The 17,598-nt window shown below is 53.1% G+C and overlaps 1 protein-coding gene across 4 annotated transcripts in view; it reads right to left on the minus strand.

Annotated features, from left to right (window-relative positions):
• Positions 1-17,598, minus strand: part of TBC1D10A (TBC1 domain family member 10A) — a 30,405-nt gene continuing 12,807 nt past the window's right edge. Inside the window, exons 3-10 of one of the 4 annotated variants that reach the window (XM_089894707.1) lie at positions 10,836-10,935; positions 7,145-7,252; positions 3,604-3,710; positions 2,808-2,922; positions 2,660-2,725; positions 1,771-1,960; positions 1,488-1,642; positions 3-753 (exon numbers count right to left, since the gene is read on the minus strand). In XM_089894707.1, coding sequence (XP_089750833.1) covers positions 283-753; positions 1,488-1,642; positions 1,771-1,960; positions 2,660-2,725; positions 2,808-2,922; positions 3,604-3,710; positions 7,145-7,252; positions 10,836-10,935 — 1,312 coding nt within the window. In that variant the 3' untranslated portion in view covers positions 3-282. Of the gene's footprint in view, positions 754-1,487; positions 1,643-1,770; positions 1,961-2,659; positions 2,726-2,807; positions 2,923-3,603; positions 3,711-7,144; positions 7,253-10,835; positions 10,936-17,598 lie in introns of all 4 variants that reach the window. The other 3 variants (XM_022550863.3, XM_089894708.1, XM_089894709.1) reach the window with 3 other exon arrangements.

Genomic DNA, 17,598 nt, shown 5'->3' on the forward strand with positions numbered 1-17,598 from the left:
CAGTGCCCTAGCCCTGGGGAGCATCCCCTCAGGAGGCGGGTGCTGAGTGAGGCCCCACCCATCGGCCCTCACTTCTGCCTGCCCCAGCTGGGCCGGCCCGAGCTCCACTCTGGAGAAAATAAATAAGGAGGCTCAGGCAGAATCTGTGCTGGGCCAGCTAGACTCTCTGCCACCCAGGGGCCAGGCAGCCAGGCCCTCAGAGAGTGGGCAAGCCCTGGAGTGTCAGTCCGTGAACCGTGTAGGTGTGTGGAGACCCCAGCCCAGGGGCCTGAGCTGCCAGGGTTACAAGTAGGTGTCCTCACTCTCCTGGGATGTCAGGCTCTCCTGGGAGCAGTGGTAGGCTGAGTCCTGGGGAGCTGAGTCTTGGGGGTCCTGGTAGACCGGGTCCTTTGGGGGCACATCCCGTGGGGGACATGCATCTCCCGCAGCAGCTGCCACCTTGGCTTGACTTGGGGTCGGGGGCTTGTCCCGCTGCCCACTCGCCTTCGCCTGCTTCCGTTGCTCCTTCTGGACCTGCTTGGGCGGCTTGTACTTGCCTTTGGAACCAGGGAGGGGGGCATCTGGGGGCAGGCGGATGGACGGTGAAGGTTGCAGGGTGGGCCACGGGCCTGGCTCTGCCTCCAGGATGGCCTTGGCACCGTGCAGCCTGGGTGGAGAGTGGCACTGCAACTCACCCCGGGTATCCTGCCAGCGCCGCAGCTGGATGAGGTGCTCACGCTCTATCTGACGCTCTGTCACTGGCAACTCTACCACCTGTGGGGGCAGTGACAGGCGGGTGGGCACCAGGAAGAACCTTCCCTTTCTGCCTTCCAGCCTGGGCCCCTGCTCTTCCTCAGCTCTCCCAGCCCTGGTCACTAAAGGCTGACCACAGGAAGGGTGGCGGGTCTGGACCCTGTGGTGGTCACAAGTCCCAGAAGTGAGTGCCAGGTGAGCCAGGCACTTGAGACCCACTGCCTCAGAGGAGAAAGCTCATGAGCCCACTTGCCTAAATATGTGTCACCTCGTTACAGCCCCAGAGAGACAAAAATCCACAAAAGAAAGAAAAAAAGTCTGGGACTTTGGTGGTGGTCAGTGGTTAAAACTTTGCCTTCCAGTGCAGGGGGTGAGGGTCCGATAGGGTCCGATCCCTGGTCAGGAAGCTAGATCCCACATGCCTCGGGGCCAAAAAACCAAAACATAAAACAGAAGCAATATTGTAACAAATTCAATAAAGACTTTAAAAATGGTCCACAAAAATAAGAAAAGAAAGCCAAGGCCGTGGTTGTAGGGCCAGGGAGGATGCGGGTGGTGGGTTGCACCTACTTTTATTCTCTAGAACCTAGGCCTGTTCCCCCTCTTCTTGTTCAGACAGAAGAATGGGGCCTGTCCACACTGCTCTGGGCTGCTGAGCACAAGGCCTCAGGGGTAGAGAGCTACCAGGCCCCCCGCCAAAGGGCCCTCAAGTCTCCCCCTCCCTCCTGGTGGCGAGGGGAAGGTGTGGGCTGTACCTCCTGGACCAGGAAGGCCTCCTGCATGATCTTGGGGCTGAGGCTCCGCAACCGCTCGATGGTCTCGTACTGGCCTTGGCAGGCTTTGAGCTTCTCGGGGGAGCCCAGTGCGTGCTTCAGCAGCACCAACCCCACCCGGAAGATGATCTTGACTCCTGCATGGGGGAAGCGGGCAGTGAGTGCAAGGGGTCCTTTAGAGAGTTTCTCTGGAAATAGAGGCCTCCTGTGGGCTGGGCTGGGCTGGGCTGGGGGCAAGGGTGCTCCCCTGAGCCCAGCCCCGTACCTTCGCAGAAAAACATGTCCCAGACACGCAGCACAGAGCTCCAGGGCAAGGTGCGCGAGAAGGCACACATGAACCACTCTGTCATGTAGAGCAGCGGGTCGATCTTCTGCTGGCTGAGGTGCCTGTGGGCCACGGGAGACACCTTCTGTAGCAGCGAGAAGAGGATCTCCCCATCCAGCTGGATGGCCTCCTGGGGGGACAGTGAAGCCACAGGGCCATAAGCATGGGCCCACAGCAGCCAGGGCGGGAACTACGCCCGGCCCCAGCTCCAGGCAGGCATCCATTCGTTCCTCAGGCGGCTAATGTTGCAGGGTGTCAAGCTCATGCTGGGTGCTGGGATACAACAATGAGCAAACCAGACACAGCTAAGTCCCCCTCATGGGGCATGTCGTGCAGAGGGCCAGACAGACATGAATTACAGAAGCAATGAGACCAGAGGGAGGGGAGAGGGAGGGGGCTAAGTGACCAGAACATGGCAGGAACAGGAACACTGGGGGAGCGTGTGCCGGAGATGCCACCTGTCAGAGTCAAGGACAGCTCCGGAGGGCTGAAAGCTGAGGGAAAAGTAGAGTTAGAAGTGGAAGGAAAGGGGCAGAGGTTTAAGCCTATGACAAGGCCGAGGCAGGGAGGAACTCGGTGCACTGGAGGAACAGCGATCCTGCCCAACAGCCTTGTGGCTGGAGGCAGCGACGGAGGGAGTGTGGGACTGATGAGGCTGGAGCCTGGGAGCCCTGACCCTGGCAGGCCTTGGGACTTCAGCCTGAAAGCAACAGAAGGCTGGGAAGGACTTAAGCGGGGACAGGAATGGCTTAGAGAGTTAAGGCCTAGACAAAGGGCACCCAGGCTGGGGCGGGTCTGAGGCCAGGGTCCAGGCCCAGCAAGTACTCACCAGTTTCTCACTGTAGTAGCCGGGCAGGTACTTCTCACAGATCTGCACCAGGCACCAGAAGGCTTGCTGTGGGCAAAAGAGACGTGAGGCCTTGCTGCTGGCTGTTCCCTGCCCGCCAGCCGCTCGCCCACCCAAGGCCTGGTGGTACCTCAGCAGGCATGTGCATGAGCAGGACGGCAGCAATGGGCGCCTGGGCCTGGCAGTAGCCCTCCTCAGGTCGGTACAGTGTGTAGGCCTTCAGCACACGGAATAGGTCCTGCTGGCTGTGGAGAGGCCAAGCGGGGCAGGAATGACAGGTGTGACTCTGCCACCCACTACCCTCACCTGTGCCCCACCAGATCGGACCTGTCTCAGAATTGCACTTCCCTGGAGAGGGATGTGACCTGATTGTGGTCACCAAGGGGTCAGTCTCCCACTGTAGCACATCGACTCTCACCTCCCCTTTGACAGGTGAAGGCAGCGGCTCAAAAAGAAAGCAGGGGTCAGGGCCAGGGCAAGATGCCAGATACAGGGTAAGGATGTGTCTGGGTTGGAAGTGTGAGCCCCTCACTCAGCAGCTGTGGCCTCTGAGCCAGGCCAGCTTTGTTCCAGGTGTCTGTCTTGGTCCCAGGGCCTGGCTTGCCATATCTCTCCTCTCCTACATACCCTCTGCCCACCCAACACTCTCTATCCTTCTTTCTCCCCACCAAAACCTGTTTCCAGAAGAAGGCCAGGCCAGGCAAGCCCTAGCACTCTGGGGAGTAAATGATGAAGTTGCCCCAGACGTAAGAGGAGAAACTAAGAGGACCCATCAGACTCAAACCAAAGAGGGGAAACTAACAGTGTAGTTTGGGGCCCCCAACTCCTGGGACCCCAAGATACCCTCAAACTCATTTTACCTCCTCTCTCCCTCTGAGGGAAAGGGCGAAGAGCCACCTCCAGCCCACAAGGCCCAGCCTGCTCACCCATGGCCCCCCCGGGACACAAACATCTCGTGGAAAGGGAACTGCCGGTGCAGGTCACGCTCAATCACATCCAGCCACTTGGGGTCCCCGGGGGACATGTCCAGCTCCTGGAAGCAAGGTCAAGAGCATCTCTTAGGAGTTAGGGATGGCTAGGAGGATACAACTGTCCCAGGTTTTGGAGAAGCACCCACCACCAGGGAAAATGTCCACCCGATCCCATCAGAGACTGGGCCTTCCCAAGGACAGGTCAGACAGAAAGCTTGGGCAGGGGCAGAGACAAGCAGAGCAGAGTCCTGGAAACCCTGACAGGTGATCCAGGCTCCAGGAAGACCAGTGTGGGTAAGAGTGTCCATCACAGCTGTGGCTTGAAATAACCTCTAGGCATTTCATTCAGGACTCAGACACCTTATGTTACACCCTTAAGATAGAAGGCGACTATCAAAGTAATGGCTACCACCTGGAAGCACCACTCGGAGCACAGTTTAAGACGGCACCCATGGGCCTCACTGACTGTCCTCCTCAACCCCCAAAAGGCAGGTCCTATCATTACACTGTTCACAGATGAGGAAACTGAGGATCAAAGAAAAGCTACTTGCCCAATGCCTCGTGGTTAGAAAAACGGTGTTGCTGGGCCTGGAAGCCAGGTTGACTCAGAGCTGTCAATCCCAACTCCTCTGCTGCCCATCTCCCTGTACAAGTGGTGCCACATATTCAGGAAGGGGTGTGAGTGTGTGCCCTGCTGCACTGAGCACTGTAATGACACCTGTCAAACCATTAGCCTTGGAGCTATCTCTGGGTGCTGGGGTTTCAACAAACTTTTACTCTTTTCTTTGAACTTCCGTGAGCATTTTAGCATGAGTTCCATTTATAAAAACAAAGCTACTACACACAAAACAGTCACTACTTGGTCATTTGAAATGTTCTATATCTTGACTTGCTTGTTGGTTACATGGGTATTTATTATTTGTCCAAACTCTGAACTGCATGGTCAAGATCTGTGCATTTTACTTTACGTAAGTTCATACCTCAACTTTAACCAAAGAAAGAAAAAAATCAACGGGAAGGAAACCTAGAGGGCTGACCAGAGAAGCAGACAAAGTACTCATAGCCTGCCATGCTAGGAAGTGTCAGGAGAGGCCCCCAGGAGGAAGGCTGGGTCCTCAGCAAACACATGGATGGGTGTAGACCCAGGTACCTGCCCAGCAGGTGACTTCATATAAGTCCCTTTTGCCTTTTGTGCCCCCTCAGTGGGGGTGTCCCAGCATTGAAATATGGACCCTCGGGTGCCAGGTAACTTGACATGAGAGAATAAGTACTGAGAGAAAAAGCTGACGCAGTGCTGGAGGCTGGAGGGTGGAGGGAGGGGCCAGGCGCTTCCACGGAGGGCCCTGGAGCAGGCATATGGCTGAAGAGGTGCACGTGCAACCTGTAGAGCCCCGCACACCCTCAAGATGGGGGCCTGTGTGTGTCCTATGCACCCTGCAGGTCAGGCCCAGGGCTGGATACTGTCTGAGTACGATGCAGGTTTGCTTTTGTCGGAGGGAGAGGAGAGTCCCACAAGTTCTCCTGAAGGCTCCAGTGAGGTGGGGACCTGGGAACCCAAAAGGTCAGTTGCTAGGATATGCTCACCGGCTACCTCACCAGACCAAGGCACTCGGCCACACAGGGGTAGGTGAGAAAGGAAAAGGTGTAGCTGAAGGGTCTGCAGGGAGAAAGGGTACTGGGAATCAAAGGCAAGTGTGGGCCACTGGGGATGATGCAGCTACCGCAGCCCCCAGGGAGCCTGCAGGCGCTGGCGCCATCATGAAGTGAAGCCAGAGAAGAAAACCAAGTAAGAAAAAGGCTGGAAGGTCCTGCTCTGCCTAAGGAAGGAGGAAGAAGTAGCAAATGCTGAGAAGAAGGAGCCACCAGGGGCTGAGGAACCTTCCCTGACAGCTGAGGTTGGGGTCAGCTGCCTGGGTCTGTGGGGGAGCACAGGAGCAGGATATGCTGCCACCACCAGCCCCATCACTGCACCCTTGCCTCTGGGCTCTTGTGCCCACAGCAGCCAGAGGGAGCTTCTCATCCCCATCCACTTCCTCTACCTCACCCACAGGCAAAGTCCTTCCAGGTGTGTTCACAAACCACTGTTCTGACCCCCAGGACTGCTTTGGGGACCCACCACTCAGCTTCAGAGCATCTTGAAGGCCTTTCTTGGCAAATCTACCTCCTCCCACAAGCAACCTTCAAGACCCCACAGAGGTGGTCAATTCCTCTCTGGACGTACCACTCCCCAGACATGTAAAGCACACAGAACTCCGTGCTCCGCTGCTCACACAGGATGCGTTCATGTCTGCAAACTGTGGAACCAGGAGGCTGACTGGGCCACCCAAGTCTTGGCTCTCATGCCTGTGCTCTGGCAGCCAAAGGTAAGCTATGGGCTTGAGGTGAGACTCCCACCCCTGAACCTCCCACTCTGCCCAGAATGCAGCCCCCTGAAATGGAAGAGATGGAAGACTCTGGAGTCCAGAGGCCACCTGAGTGGGGCACAATATTGGTGCTCTGTGGGACAGTCCAATCGCCCTGATTCAGGTCTGACCCCGGCCAGACACTCCACCAAGCCCTGATCCCCTGGGGCCAAGTGCTGCCAGCAAACAGCTTTCACCTCCTCCAGGTCAACGGCAGAAACTCTAGGCTGCCCTGCCTACTCTTCTCAAGGAACAGGTTTGGCGGCACAGGTGTGTTCACTGAAGCATGAAGCATGTCAACAAAGAGCTGGTGGCTGGCAGCTCTGTCTCATTGCCTGTTACCAGCTCCAAGAGCCTGGGAGATACCCTGATGCCTGGGGCCAAGTCTGGCAGGTGAGCCAGGGCAACCCCGGGGAAGCCAACTGACTCCCCTAGTTCCCTAGAGGAGCAGGCTAGAGGAGCTGCCCAGCCCACATGGGCCCCAAGAAGCCCCATGAATGGCGGGGGTATTCTTCACACTGGCAATCATGGAGCCAGGGGGCAGCAGGAGGGGAAGGCATGGCTTCAGAGGGTAATAACCTCTCTGACCCTGACTGGCTTCTAAACTATAAGGATACTGGTTTGGCTCTGCCATCCCTAGTGCAGACAAGCCCATAAGCAACACAGGTGAACCATGTCTAGCTGGCTTGGACAAGGCAGGAGAAAGAGTAGAGGATGGGAGGCCAAGAGGTGTTAGGGTTCTGTGGCCCTGCTGGGCAGGCCCCCAAAGGCCCAGAGCACAGGGCCCAAGGCAGTCTGGGAGGTGGCCCACTGAGTCCAAGAGAGCAAACCTGGGCGGTTGTCAAGAGGAAGAGCTGGAAGTGGGGGGCTTCAAATCTGTCCATCCCACTGAGGCCTTCTCAGGGCTGGAACCTCAGATGAGCAGTACCCCCAGGAGTCACAGACTGACCAGGCCTGGCAGTCAGGCTCTTGACAAGTGATCTCATCAATCACTCATACTGCTGAGGTCCAGGTGAGCACACAGAGGATCACTGCCACGCAAAGGAAGTCAAGAGATGAGGAAGGGAGGACAGGGTGAAGGAAGGGCAACTCACGTCAAACTTTCCAGGGTTCTGCTGCAGCTTCACCTTGCCTCCTGACAGGTATTGCCAAGCACGGCCCCGCAAAGAAGGTGGGATGCCCTTCTGGCACCGCAGACGGATCTGAAAGTCAAAACAAGGGCTGTGCCTATGCATCCCACTGGGCTGCTCCCCCAGAGGCTGTGTGCTAGCCCACCCCTTCTGCTGGTGCTTGTCAGGCCTTCAGTGAGCATGTCAGCAAAAGGGGAGAAAGGGGAAAAAGGGGAGAAAAGAGGACTTCTCCCCTGTTGCTACAATACTGCAATCAGATATGCTGCCACCAAGTGATGGCAGAGTCCCCGTGTTCCCTGGTCCAGTGATAACACAGGTATTCTTTTTATTTTTTGACCACGCTGTGCGGCTTGTGGGATCTTAGTTTCCCGACTACCAGGGATTGAACCCGGGCCCTCAGCAGTGAGAGTGCGGAGCCCTAACCACTGGACCGCCAGGGAAGTCCTCAACACAGGTATTCTTGAAGTCTACCACAGGATTATGAATCCCCGTCACCATTTACTGAATCAAAATGGAACCATACAAGTTAGAGGATCCCCATGGGATGTCACCAGGAAGGGATCTGCACAATGTGGAACACAGCTCAGCCACAGGGTGAGTAGCTCACGAGATGACCCAGAATGTGCCCAGACACATGGCCTGGGCACTTTCATGGGAGTGTTTGTTTAAGCAGCTATGTGGCAGGACACATCCGGCCTAGAGAAAAGACCTCAGCAGAATTCAGAAGGAAGATGGGAGCTGATCAAAATGGCTCCCTCTTTGTTTGGTCAAGAATCCCCTCTCTTCTGCTCTCCCTGACCCTAAGCTCCCAGGATTACCAGACTGCGGCCGAGGCAGCTGGCCTGGGTACAAGTCCTGATTCCAACCCTTGCTAAATAAAATGGCACAGGCCTTCCCCACTACTCACAGCACTGACCTTAGCCAATCACTTCTCATCAACAGTAAGATCAAAATGATAACAACTAGGATTCTATTAGAAGTGGGATGGTGGCAGGGGGGACATGCCTAGACTGACACAGTCTGTATTCAATAAATGATGGCTTCATCTCCACCCCTCCAATCCCAGAAGGATGCCTGACACAGAAGCCCTGGGCCTCAGGCTCGCACCTAACTAACTTCCCCTCACCTGGAAACCCCCTCAAAGAGTCCCATTGGAAGCTCTCAGAGGAGGGAGCACAGAAGGCCCGGGCTGCCTGATGACCAGCACAAACAAGGCAAAACTTTCCAAGGGTCAGAGAGAGTCAAGAACCAGGAAGGAGACAGGCAGACAGGCTGAGGGCAGTAGGGGAAGAGCAGAGTGGCTGGTCATAGGAGCCAAGTTGAGCTTCTGGGACTGCCTGCCAAGTAGGGAGAGGAAGGGAGCAGAAGGAAACTGCCCCAGACTCCACGAACAGTTTCCTGCTGCTGTGGGACAAGGGTCTCCTGAAGGAAGCCGCTCGGTCTGGGCAGGCTTTGGCAAAGGGAGGCCCAGAGCCACAGACCCTTTAGGCTCCCCTAGGGCCAAGCTCAGCTGGAGCCAGCCCCCACATATCACAGCCCTATCATACTTGGCCTGCCCCAGGGGAGCCCAGGAATACCTTCAGTTCACTAAGTTCTCAAAGAGGCCGCAACCTCACCCAGGCCCAAGGCTGGAGAGGTGGGGATGGAGAGCCAGGAATACAGCCAGCCTTTCCCACTCTGGCCTCTGGAATCCTCCTCAGCACAGGGGTGCTGGCGATCATAATCTCCTCCTTAGGTAGGAGGCAAAGGTGGGGATCAGCAATGATAAAGCTAGAGACAGTGCTCAGCAAACAGAAAGCACAAGGGATTATCATTATCTGAGGTAAGGCCTTAGGAAAGGAGAGATGTGAAGCCACACCCAGCCTGCTGAACTCCAGGAGGGCAGGGCCAAACTTTGAGCAGAGCCCTACAGGGGAAGACAGAATTCCAGCTAGGGCCTGCCTCCCTGCAGGGCCTGGCCCCAGTCCTGGGGACTCAGGATAAGTGCAGTGGGTCTGGATCCACTTCCTGTTGCAGGTGTTGTCCTTCCTGTGCCACAACTTCCTGACCATGGGGAAAGCCTAAGCCTGCGCAGCAAGGCAGTAAGAGCTCCCAGGGCCAGCACTGCAGGAGAGAAGCAGAGGGCTAGGGCCTCTGGGGAGGGGAGGGTGCAGCCTCCTGCAGTGGCCCCTGCTGGGCAGGAGTGGCCTTGGCCTCTAACCACAGTGCCAGGGAAGCAAAGGGGAAGAGGAAGTGATGCTGGCTGCTCTGCTGAGAGAAGCTCCCCAAGGCTCCCCTCTGGAATCCCCATCTGCGAGGGAGGCTGGGGTGAGAATTCCACAGCCATCTCCCTGCCAGCCACTAGTCACCACAGCAGACAGTGGAGAGGGAGCTGAAGCTCAGCGTAAAAGCCCGAGAACTGAGGAAGCAGGAAAACTGACCCCAGAGTCAGGCAGGAAGCAGCTGAAGAACAGCTGCTCTAAAAAAAATTTTTTTTTAAAGTGAAAGTTTTTCTATATTAGCAAAAAATGAATGCCCCAAAGCCCACATAGAACAGCAAGAAAGAGCCCTGGCCTGGGTGCACCTTTCCTCCCATGGGCTCAGGGCTTTACAGTAGAAGCCTTGCAACAGGATTGTTATTCCCACTTGACCAGGGAAACTGAGGCTGAGAGGGTGAAGTGACTCACCCAAAGTCACACAGCTAGCCACAGGCACGAAGAGAGGGAGGCCGTGGGGCTGGGCCCAAGCCGTTATGTAACCTTTGGTCCTGGGCTTTCTGCGAAGCCCTGCAGCCAGCTGTGCCAGTCTGGAGACCAGCATGTCAGCAGACAACAGCAGGCCAGCAGGGTCACTGTGCACTGGGTACTTGTGCAGAGAGACCCGGCTGTGGGACTGTGGACAGGCCTCCGCTAGGCCAGGGAGTAAGTAGACCCTGTTGAGGTAGACAAGAGTATCAACACATACATGTGGTGGGCAAGGATGTTCCTACTGGGTGATAGAGCTAGTGCCTAAATATAGCCCACTAGAAAGGACCACAGGTTATTTTCATTTTTATAAGACCATTAAACTGTGAGGTTACTTTTCTTTCTTTTTGCTTTGTCCAAGGGGTTAAGAGGGAACTCATCAAATTAATCTAGAGGGTGAAGAAGGCCCCTTATTGTGGTGGTGAAGAGTGCAGGCACTAAAGTTAGACTGCCCGGGTTCAAACCTTGATTCTGTAACCATCCATAAAGTGCGGATACTACCACCACCAATCTCACTGGGGTGTTGTAAGGATTATCCAAGTCAAGTGCCCAGCACACTGCAAGTGTATAACATACATTGGCTATTATTAGTGTTATAAAGTCCTCCCTGATAGGTGGTGAGCAGCAGTAAGGACTTCCCCCAGGAGAGCTGAAGAAAGCTGCCTGAAGGGCTTTTGGCTAAGAGCGGCTTTGAAGTTTGACTCCAGGACAAAGTTCTGTGAGTGTCTGAAGTCATCTAGGAGGACCAAGTGAAACCTGGGACCTGCCCTCCAGCCAGCTTCTGTCCCCATTTCCAAGCTGGCAGGTGGGGACACCTAAGGCAGCTGGCGGTTGGAGAAGCTCCTGCTCCTCCAAATTGATGCAGCTCTTCCCTCTTCACTTCCTCCCCGAGCTGTGACTCCCAGCCTGAGGCCCAAGGCCAGGACCCTCACCTTTTTGTGCTTCTTGGCCATCCACTTGTCCCAGTTGTTGAGCATGTCCAGCCATTTGGACTCCCTCTGCCTCAGCACCTCCAGGGGGACTTCCTCTAGCCTGTGGAGCAGAGGGCAGGGCCTGTCAGAGGTGCCAAGAGAAGCAAAGGCCCTGGCTAAGGCCCCAGCCACCAGCCTGGTCGGTCTCCATTCCTCCCCCTGCCCTCCATCCCTGCAGTTCCCTTTGGAGCTGCTAACTCATGGACACCCTAACACAGATGCGAGGGAATGCAGCCCCCTCCCTGGAAGGCATAGGCTGGAGAGACACTAGGTTCAAGTGCTCAGTCCCCCAATGCATCAAGGGGCCAGGAGTCACCGTGCCTCTCTGGGGCAGAGGCCTGAATGCCTGCACCTGTGCACTACAGCAAAGCATTCCCATGCTGGTCTGTCCCGATAAATAAGCCTCTTTGCAGGGCCAGCATGCAAGGTTCAGAGCTGGACGAAAAAACCAGTCAAACAAGTACAGAAATAACATGCTCACCTCTGCACTCTACAAAACTAGTTACTCATAGTTTCCCCAATTACGCCCTGGCCCTTTCCCACCTCTCAGCCTTTGCTCATGCCAGTCCCTTTGCTGGAATGCTCTCCGAGTTGTCTCTACCTATCAAAATCCTAAACATACTTCAAAGCCCCATCAAATGCCACTTGTATTTGTACATCTACTAACTGTGCAGTTGTCACAGCTACACAGGCATTGTTCTAGGGCCAGGGTACCTGACCCTAGAAGCACTCCTAGAAGAACTCCTGTGACAAAAACAAACTCCCAGCCCTCCTACTGGCCTCTGAATGCCCGCTAGAGCTGGTGGGGAAAACAGCTCAGCATGAAGACCCACGCCAGGCAGCACCAAAGCAGCTGAGGTAGGCTGAGGCGAAATCCCTGGCTTAGAGGGCGCTTCAAGTGAGTGAGCTTCTTCCAAGGAGTGAGACCCTGGAAATTCCTGAGTTCACGTAACTAAGGGGCAAAGAGAAGGAGACTAGTGTTTGTAGGCTGCTTCCTTATTTAGCCTACAGAGCAATACTGGTAAGAAAACAACAACGAAAAAAAATATATATGTGCACTTCTCTACACACACATACACACTCTCTTAAAATTATTTTTAAAGTAGTGGATTATGGATCTTTTAAATTACTTTTTTGTGCCTTTTTTTTTTTTTCAGTTAAAAAAGTACTGACATTATTGACTCGGCAAGTTACCAAGGGAGGGTATATTGCTTAGAGTCAAACAGCAAATCAGTGGAAGAACCCAGACTCAAATCAAAGTCAGATCCTACCCAAGTAACTGCACTCAGTGCTGCCTGACCTCCCAGGAAGGAGCTGCCTGACCTCCCAGGAAGGAGTTGAGGCACTCAGGCAGCTTGGGAGGAGGCTCGCAGGAACAGGACATGGTGGGGCTAGAGTTTGGCCCAGGCCTTGATTCTCTGATTCTATTTCTCCCGGAAGGAAATGCACTGCTCTTTTACTGGTTGGAAGAGCAGAGGGAGGGGCCCTGGCAGAGCAAAGGCCCCCAGACACAAAAGGGCAGGTCCTCTTATTAAGTGTTCTTTATCTGGAGAACTGCACAGCCCTGAGAGCAGCCTTGGAGCTGAACAGCCAAGGAGAGACAAGAGCCTTGGGCAAACCTGGCCCCTTCTACACAGGGACACAGGCTACCACCCTCTGGAACTGCTGACCCTCCCACCACCTACAGACAGAACCAGGGCACAAGGATACTCTCCTTCCTATCCCTCCCCATAGGAGAAAACCTGAGACCATACCTTTAGATCAGGTAAATTACAAAGGAGTGTAAATTATGCACGTCGCCAGGCAGCCCCCAAAACACCCAGGGAGCGGAAACCAAAGGCCCAGCATCACAGGCAAGGTCCCCTCCCATCACCTACAAAGTACTCACTTATACAAGTCAGGGGATGAGCCTTCTAGCTGACTAAACAAAAGGGGTACCCACACTGAGTCAACAGGAAGTGCTGGCAGTTATGGATGTGGATAATATCTGATCCAATCCCTCCCTAGAGCAGATGAGAAAATGGAGGCTCATAAGAGGGCAAGGCTTTCGCCTGAGATTACCAGTTTCCAGAGAATTCCCATCTGATTAAATATACGCCCATTTGATACCTCAACCCTCCAGTCTGTCTTTATTGATAAGATCTGACAGCAGGGCCCTAGAGATACCCATTCTCCCAACTACAAATACACAGGAGAACACGTTCAAGTTCGGTGTTCTTTTAAATGATTCCAGATAACAGCTTTGGCAGTTTCAAAGCCCCAACATCAAACCTCAAACCAGAATTTCAAATGGGTACAAAACAAACAACCATATTTCCTGGATTCTAAGACACTACTGATTTTAAACTACACCACTGATTTGGTAAGATCTGCTCAGAAACAAACAAAAAACCCACCACTGCTTTAAATGTACATGTCAATTGAAAGATCCATTTTGATTTTTAAAATCTTAAATTGGGAAAAATCTGAGGAAATATGGTCATTTGAGTGCCTTCTCCTCCAACAGCAGAGGAGTTTAACCCACCTGGAGAGGGTGGGAAGGAAGACACTAGAGGTCTGGAGGTCTGGTTGAACGGAGCACTCAGCACTTTACATGCTCTCTAACTACAGGTAAACTTCTCTTACATACAGGATGTGCGCCTGAAAAGCTGCAGGCTACCCATTTTTTAAAAAATCAGAAGGTTCACATACCCTTCAGTCTGGTCAGTCAGGATCTCAGAAGGCATCTGATCAGACTGCTGTCTGATATAGGAATCCCTTCTACAATAGTCCCTTGCCCTCTCTGAGGCTGTTTCCCTATACGATTGGATGGCCTGCATCGTGAATTGACCCTCAAAAGATGCCCAGAAAGGAGCCGTGAGATGAAGTTGGGGTCTGGGTATCCCTGCAAATGGCATAAAGGTGTAGAGGCCCTGAGGTGGCTTCCTCCTAACAGTGGGGGGAGAGCATGAGCCAGTTTCCAGTGACAGGGAAGCTGACCAAATGGCAGTTTAAGGAACCAAATGGCCCATGGGGGATGCTTCAGGTCTGAGAGTTTCACTCACTCTCTGACCTTAAGGTGACCTGAAGGAGTCTCTGCAACCAAAAGAGCCTAATGAGAACAGTCTCTAGTGGCCCAGCCTCTGCTGGAACTCCTCCAGGGATGGGGCCTCATTATCTCTAGGTAAAGCCACCCTTACTGTTGAAGTTTTTACCGTTAAAACTTAATTCCCCCAAATTTTCCTGGTATCTTCTATCTATAATCTCAATACCCCCTTCTAAGGCTGCACAATTCTCAGCCAGATCAGCCCCACACCAGGCACACACGTACTTATCCCTTGTCACCCACCCATCCCTACCTGGAATGCCCTTTCCTCTCCCCTCTCCAAGTCACAGCAACACTTTCAGGGCCCAATATAATAATAAAAATGACAACTTCAACAATAACAGCAGCAATAGTAGTTACCACCTGTACATCATTTACTACTTACCAACATCTTCCAAAACACTTATATATATCCATTTTCCAGAAGTAGAATCCAAGACTTAGTAAAGTTCAGTGCCTTGCTCAAGGCCATGTAGCTGCATTCAAACCCAGGCCTGCCTCACTCTACAGCCCATGCTCCTGTGTACTATACTCCTCTGCCTGCAAAGATCAAGCCCTCAGCCCCCACGCAGCCTCCATGCCTGCCCAGATCTCACTGGCTGTCCTCCAACCTGAAGACCTTCATCCTGACCTAGAACACCATTTCTCAAACGTTTTAAACTGAAACTCCCAGTAAGAAATACATTTTACTGAGTTTTTTTTTTTGTTTTTTTTTTTTTGGCAGTACGCGGGCCTCTCACTGCTGTGGCCTCTCCCGTTGCGGAGCACAGGCTCCGGATGCGCGCGCAGGCTCAGTGGCCATGGCTCACGGGCCCAGCCGCTCCGCGGCATGTGGGATCTTCCCGGATCGGGGCACGAACCCGTGTCCCCTGCATCGGCAGGCGGACTCTCAACCACTGCGCCACCAGGGAAGCCCAAGAAATACATTTTAGACTGAGACTAGACACACACACACATATAACCAAAATACATTTTATGAAACAATTTACTATTATATGTACCAATGTACCAGATATTTTCAGTTCAATTTTTATATTATTCTATTATTTTTTTAATTAATTTATTTTTTAAAATTTATTTTATTTTTGGCTGCGTTGGGTCTTCGTTGCTACACGCGGGCTTTCTCTAGTTGCAGCGAGCGGGGGCTACTCTTCGCTGCGGTGCGCGGGCTTCTCATTGCTGTGGCTTCTCTTGTTGTGGAGCACGGGCTCTAGGCACACGGGCTTCAGTAGTTGTGGCACATGGGCTCAGTAGTTGTGGCTCACGGGCTCTAGAGCGCAGGCTCAGCAGTTGTGGTACACGGGCTCAGTTGCTCCGCGGCATGTGGGATCTTCCCAGACCAGGGCTTGAACCCGTGTCCCTCACATTGGCAGATGGATTCTTAACCACAGCACCACCAGTGAAGCCCTATATTCTATTCTATTTCTTTTTTCTCCTTCTTCTTTTAATGCTGGTCACAATCCCCTAAAATTGATTTCAGCACTAAATCACTAATGAATCAAGACATGGTCTGAAATGAGCATTTCATTACAACTTGGTCACATTGCTCAGCACTGTCCCTCCCTAACTGGACTGGGTCTTGAACTTCTGTAACTCCCACCATGTACCTCACAGGTGTTCAACAGATGCCTGCCTGGTTTTCTCCATGACATTATTTTCATCTGTATTGCCTTCAGGGCTACAAGCCACTGTTGCCTACAGCAATTTTATTTGTGCCCCTAAGAGCCCAGTGAGATCCTCATAGATTAATTACTATTTCCATTAGACCCATGAGAAACTTGACCCAGTCAGAGAGATTGTATGACTTGGGCAAAGTCCAAAGCTATTAAGTGGCAAAACGAGGGCTTTCCTTTGCCATAGTGACTCATGTGTTGCTTCTCACTCCCCTGGGCAGGTTGTGAGGAAATCAGGCCGTTCTCCAGGTGCCACTGTGGAGCTCTATCTCTGGCCCCCAAACCCCTGGAGGCAGTCTAAACCCTCCTCTAGTGTTCTGACTGTCTCAGTGAGCGGCTTGCCCCTATGTAGCAATGCTCAGTGAGGCCAATATGCTGGATGGGCAAAGCTCGCAAGCACACCCTCGGCCACCACCTCCTAAGGGAGAGAGGCACAGAGGAGAGAGAAGTGGGCAGCCAGAGAGTGACTGAGCCCAGATTCTGTCGGGCTCTCAGGCTGAGCTAGGCTTAGCCGTGCTGTGCCATGCCATGGCCCAAGGCAGCAGTGACACTCCATTGACACCAGGCTCTGCAGGCTCCCTAGCCTTCTCCCCAAACCCAGAAGCTAAAGACTTCCAAGAGCTCAGAGGGAGACCAGTTCCCAAGGCTACTCAAGACCTGGGCTCTCTCCGCCTTGTCCTTCCAGCCATGTATCAATACTTTCCACCCAAGCACACCTCAGCCCCTCCGGTTGGCAGAGTCAGCCAGGTGTGGTGCCTGTGCCCATGACCCCTTTATCGAAAGGTGTCAGATAAACTTTGGTCCCAAGGAACCAGTGTAACCACCTCCTCCAAGCCTCACTCTCTAAACCAGCCCAAGCAGAAGGCCCAAGGTCACAGACCTCAGGATTGATCCTCCTCATCTCAACCATCGGTAAGGCCAGGTGGAGTGTGGGAGAGAGTAAAAAGAGTGGGGACCTTGAAGCCAACCAACCTAGGTTTCCATTCCAGATCCTCCAACTGGGAGACAGACCTCTAAGTCTCAACTTCATCTTCAAGTGGGACCATACACATACCTCATACTTTATAAGGCCTAAATGAAGAATAGATGTGTATAAGGACCCAGCCTCGTGGGTGGCCAGCTAATGGTAGCTTTAGGTGACTGGTATTTGCAGCTTACCTAGCACTTTCACATCCCTTTTCTCATCTGACTGGTCCATACACACACGCAGCAGGGCACAATTATCCCCATTTTACCCATGAAGCAATTGAGGCCCCAAGTGATTAAGTCATTTACTCAATGACACATAGACTGTAACTCTTGGCTTCTGACCCAACTCTGCCACTTTGTGACTACTCCACTCTCTGAGCTTCTGGTTCCCCACCTGTAACATGGGGGCAATACCACCCCTTCAGAGGGCAGCAGTAAAGACCACATGAGACAGTAAGAGCTGATACATTTCCAGCACTCGCTCTGTACTAGCTCTGCCAAGCACTACATAGGCACACAAGTCCCCAAGGAAGTAGTTTTTATTATCTCTACTTAATAGACAAGAAAACTAAAGCTTAGCACAGCTGAATAATCTGTCCAAGGTTACACAGCCTGGAAGTAGAGGCTGCCAACTGAGTACTAAACTATCCAATAAATATAAAGTGACCCACATGTAACAGGGCCTCAATACCTGTTACATTCCCTTCTTTTTCCTTTATCACCCAGTAAAGTAGAGAACCACTACCCACTGTGCTAAGACGGCAAGAGTGAGCAAGATGAAAGTGCAGAAAATTGGGAAATGGATGTGCAATCACAGATCCAGGGACAACAAAGATGGGGGAGCTCCCCTCTCCCACCCAGAGCTGGAAAAAGAAGTGAGAATAAACAAAAGGCTGACCTACTTTGCACACCCAGTAACAACCTCTGGAGTTCATTAAGCTAAGAGGTGGTAATGACTAAAGTATAAATAGTTTTTATGCCAGCTCCATAATAACCA

This window comes from Delphinapterus leucas, chromosome 14 (genome assembly GCF_059928025.1).
Source record: "Delphinapterus leucas isolate spDelLeu-1000000601 "Yukka" chromosome 14, BTC_Dleu_Yukka2, whole genome shotgun sequence".
NCBI classification, from domain to species: domain Eukaryota; kingdom Metazoa; phylum Chordata; class Mammalia; order Artiodactyla; family Monodontidae; genus Delphinapterus; species Delphinapterus leucas.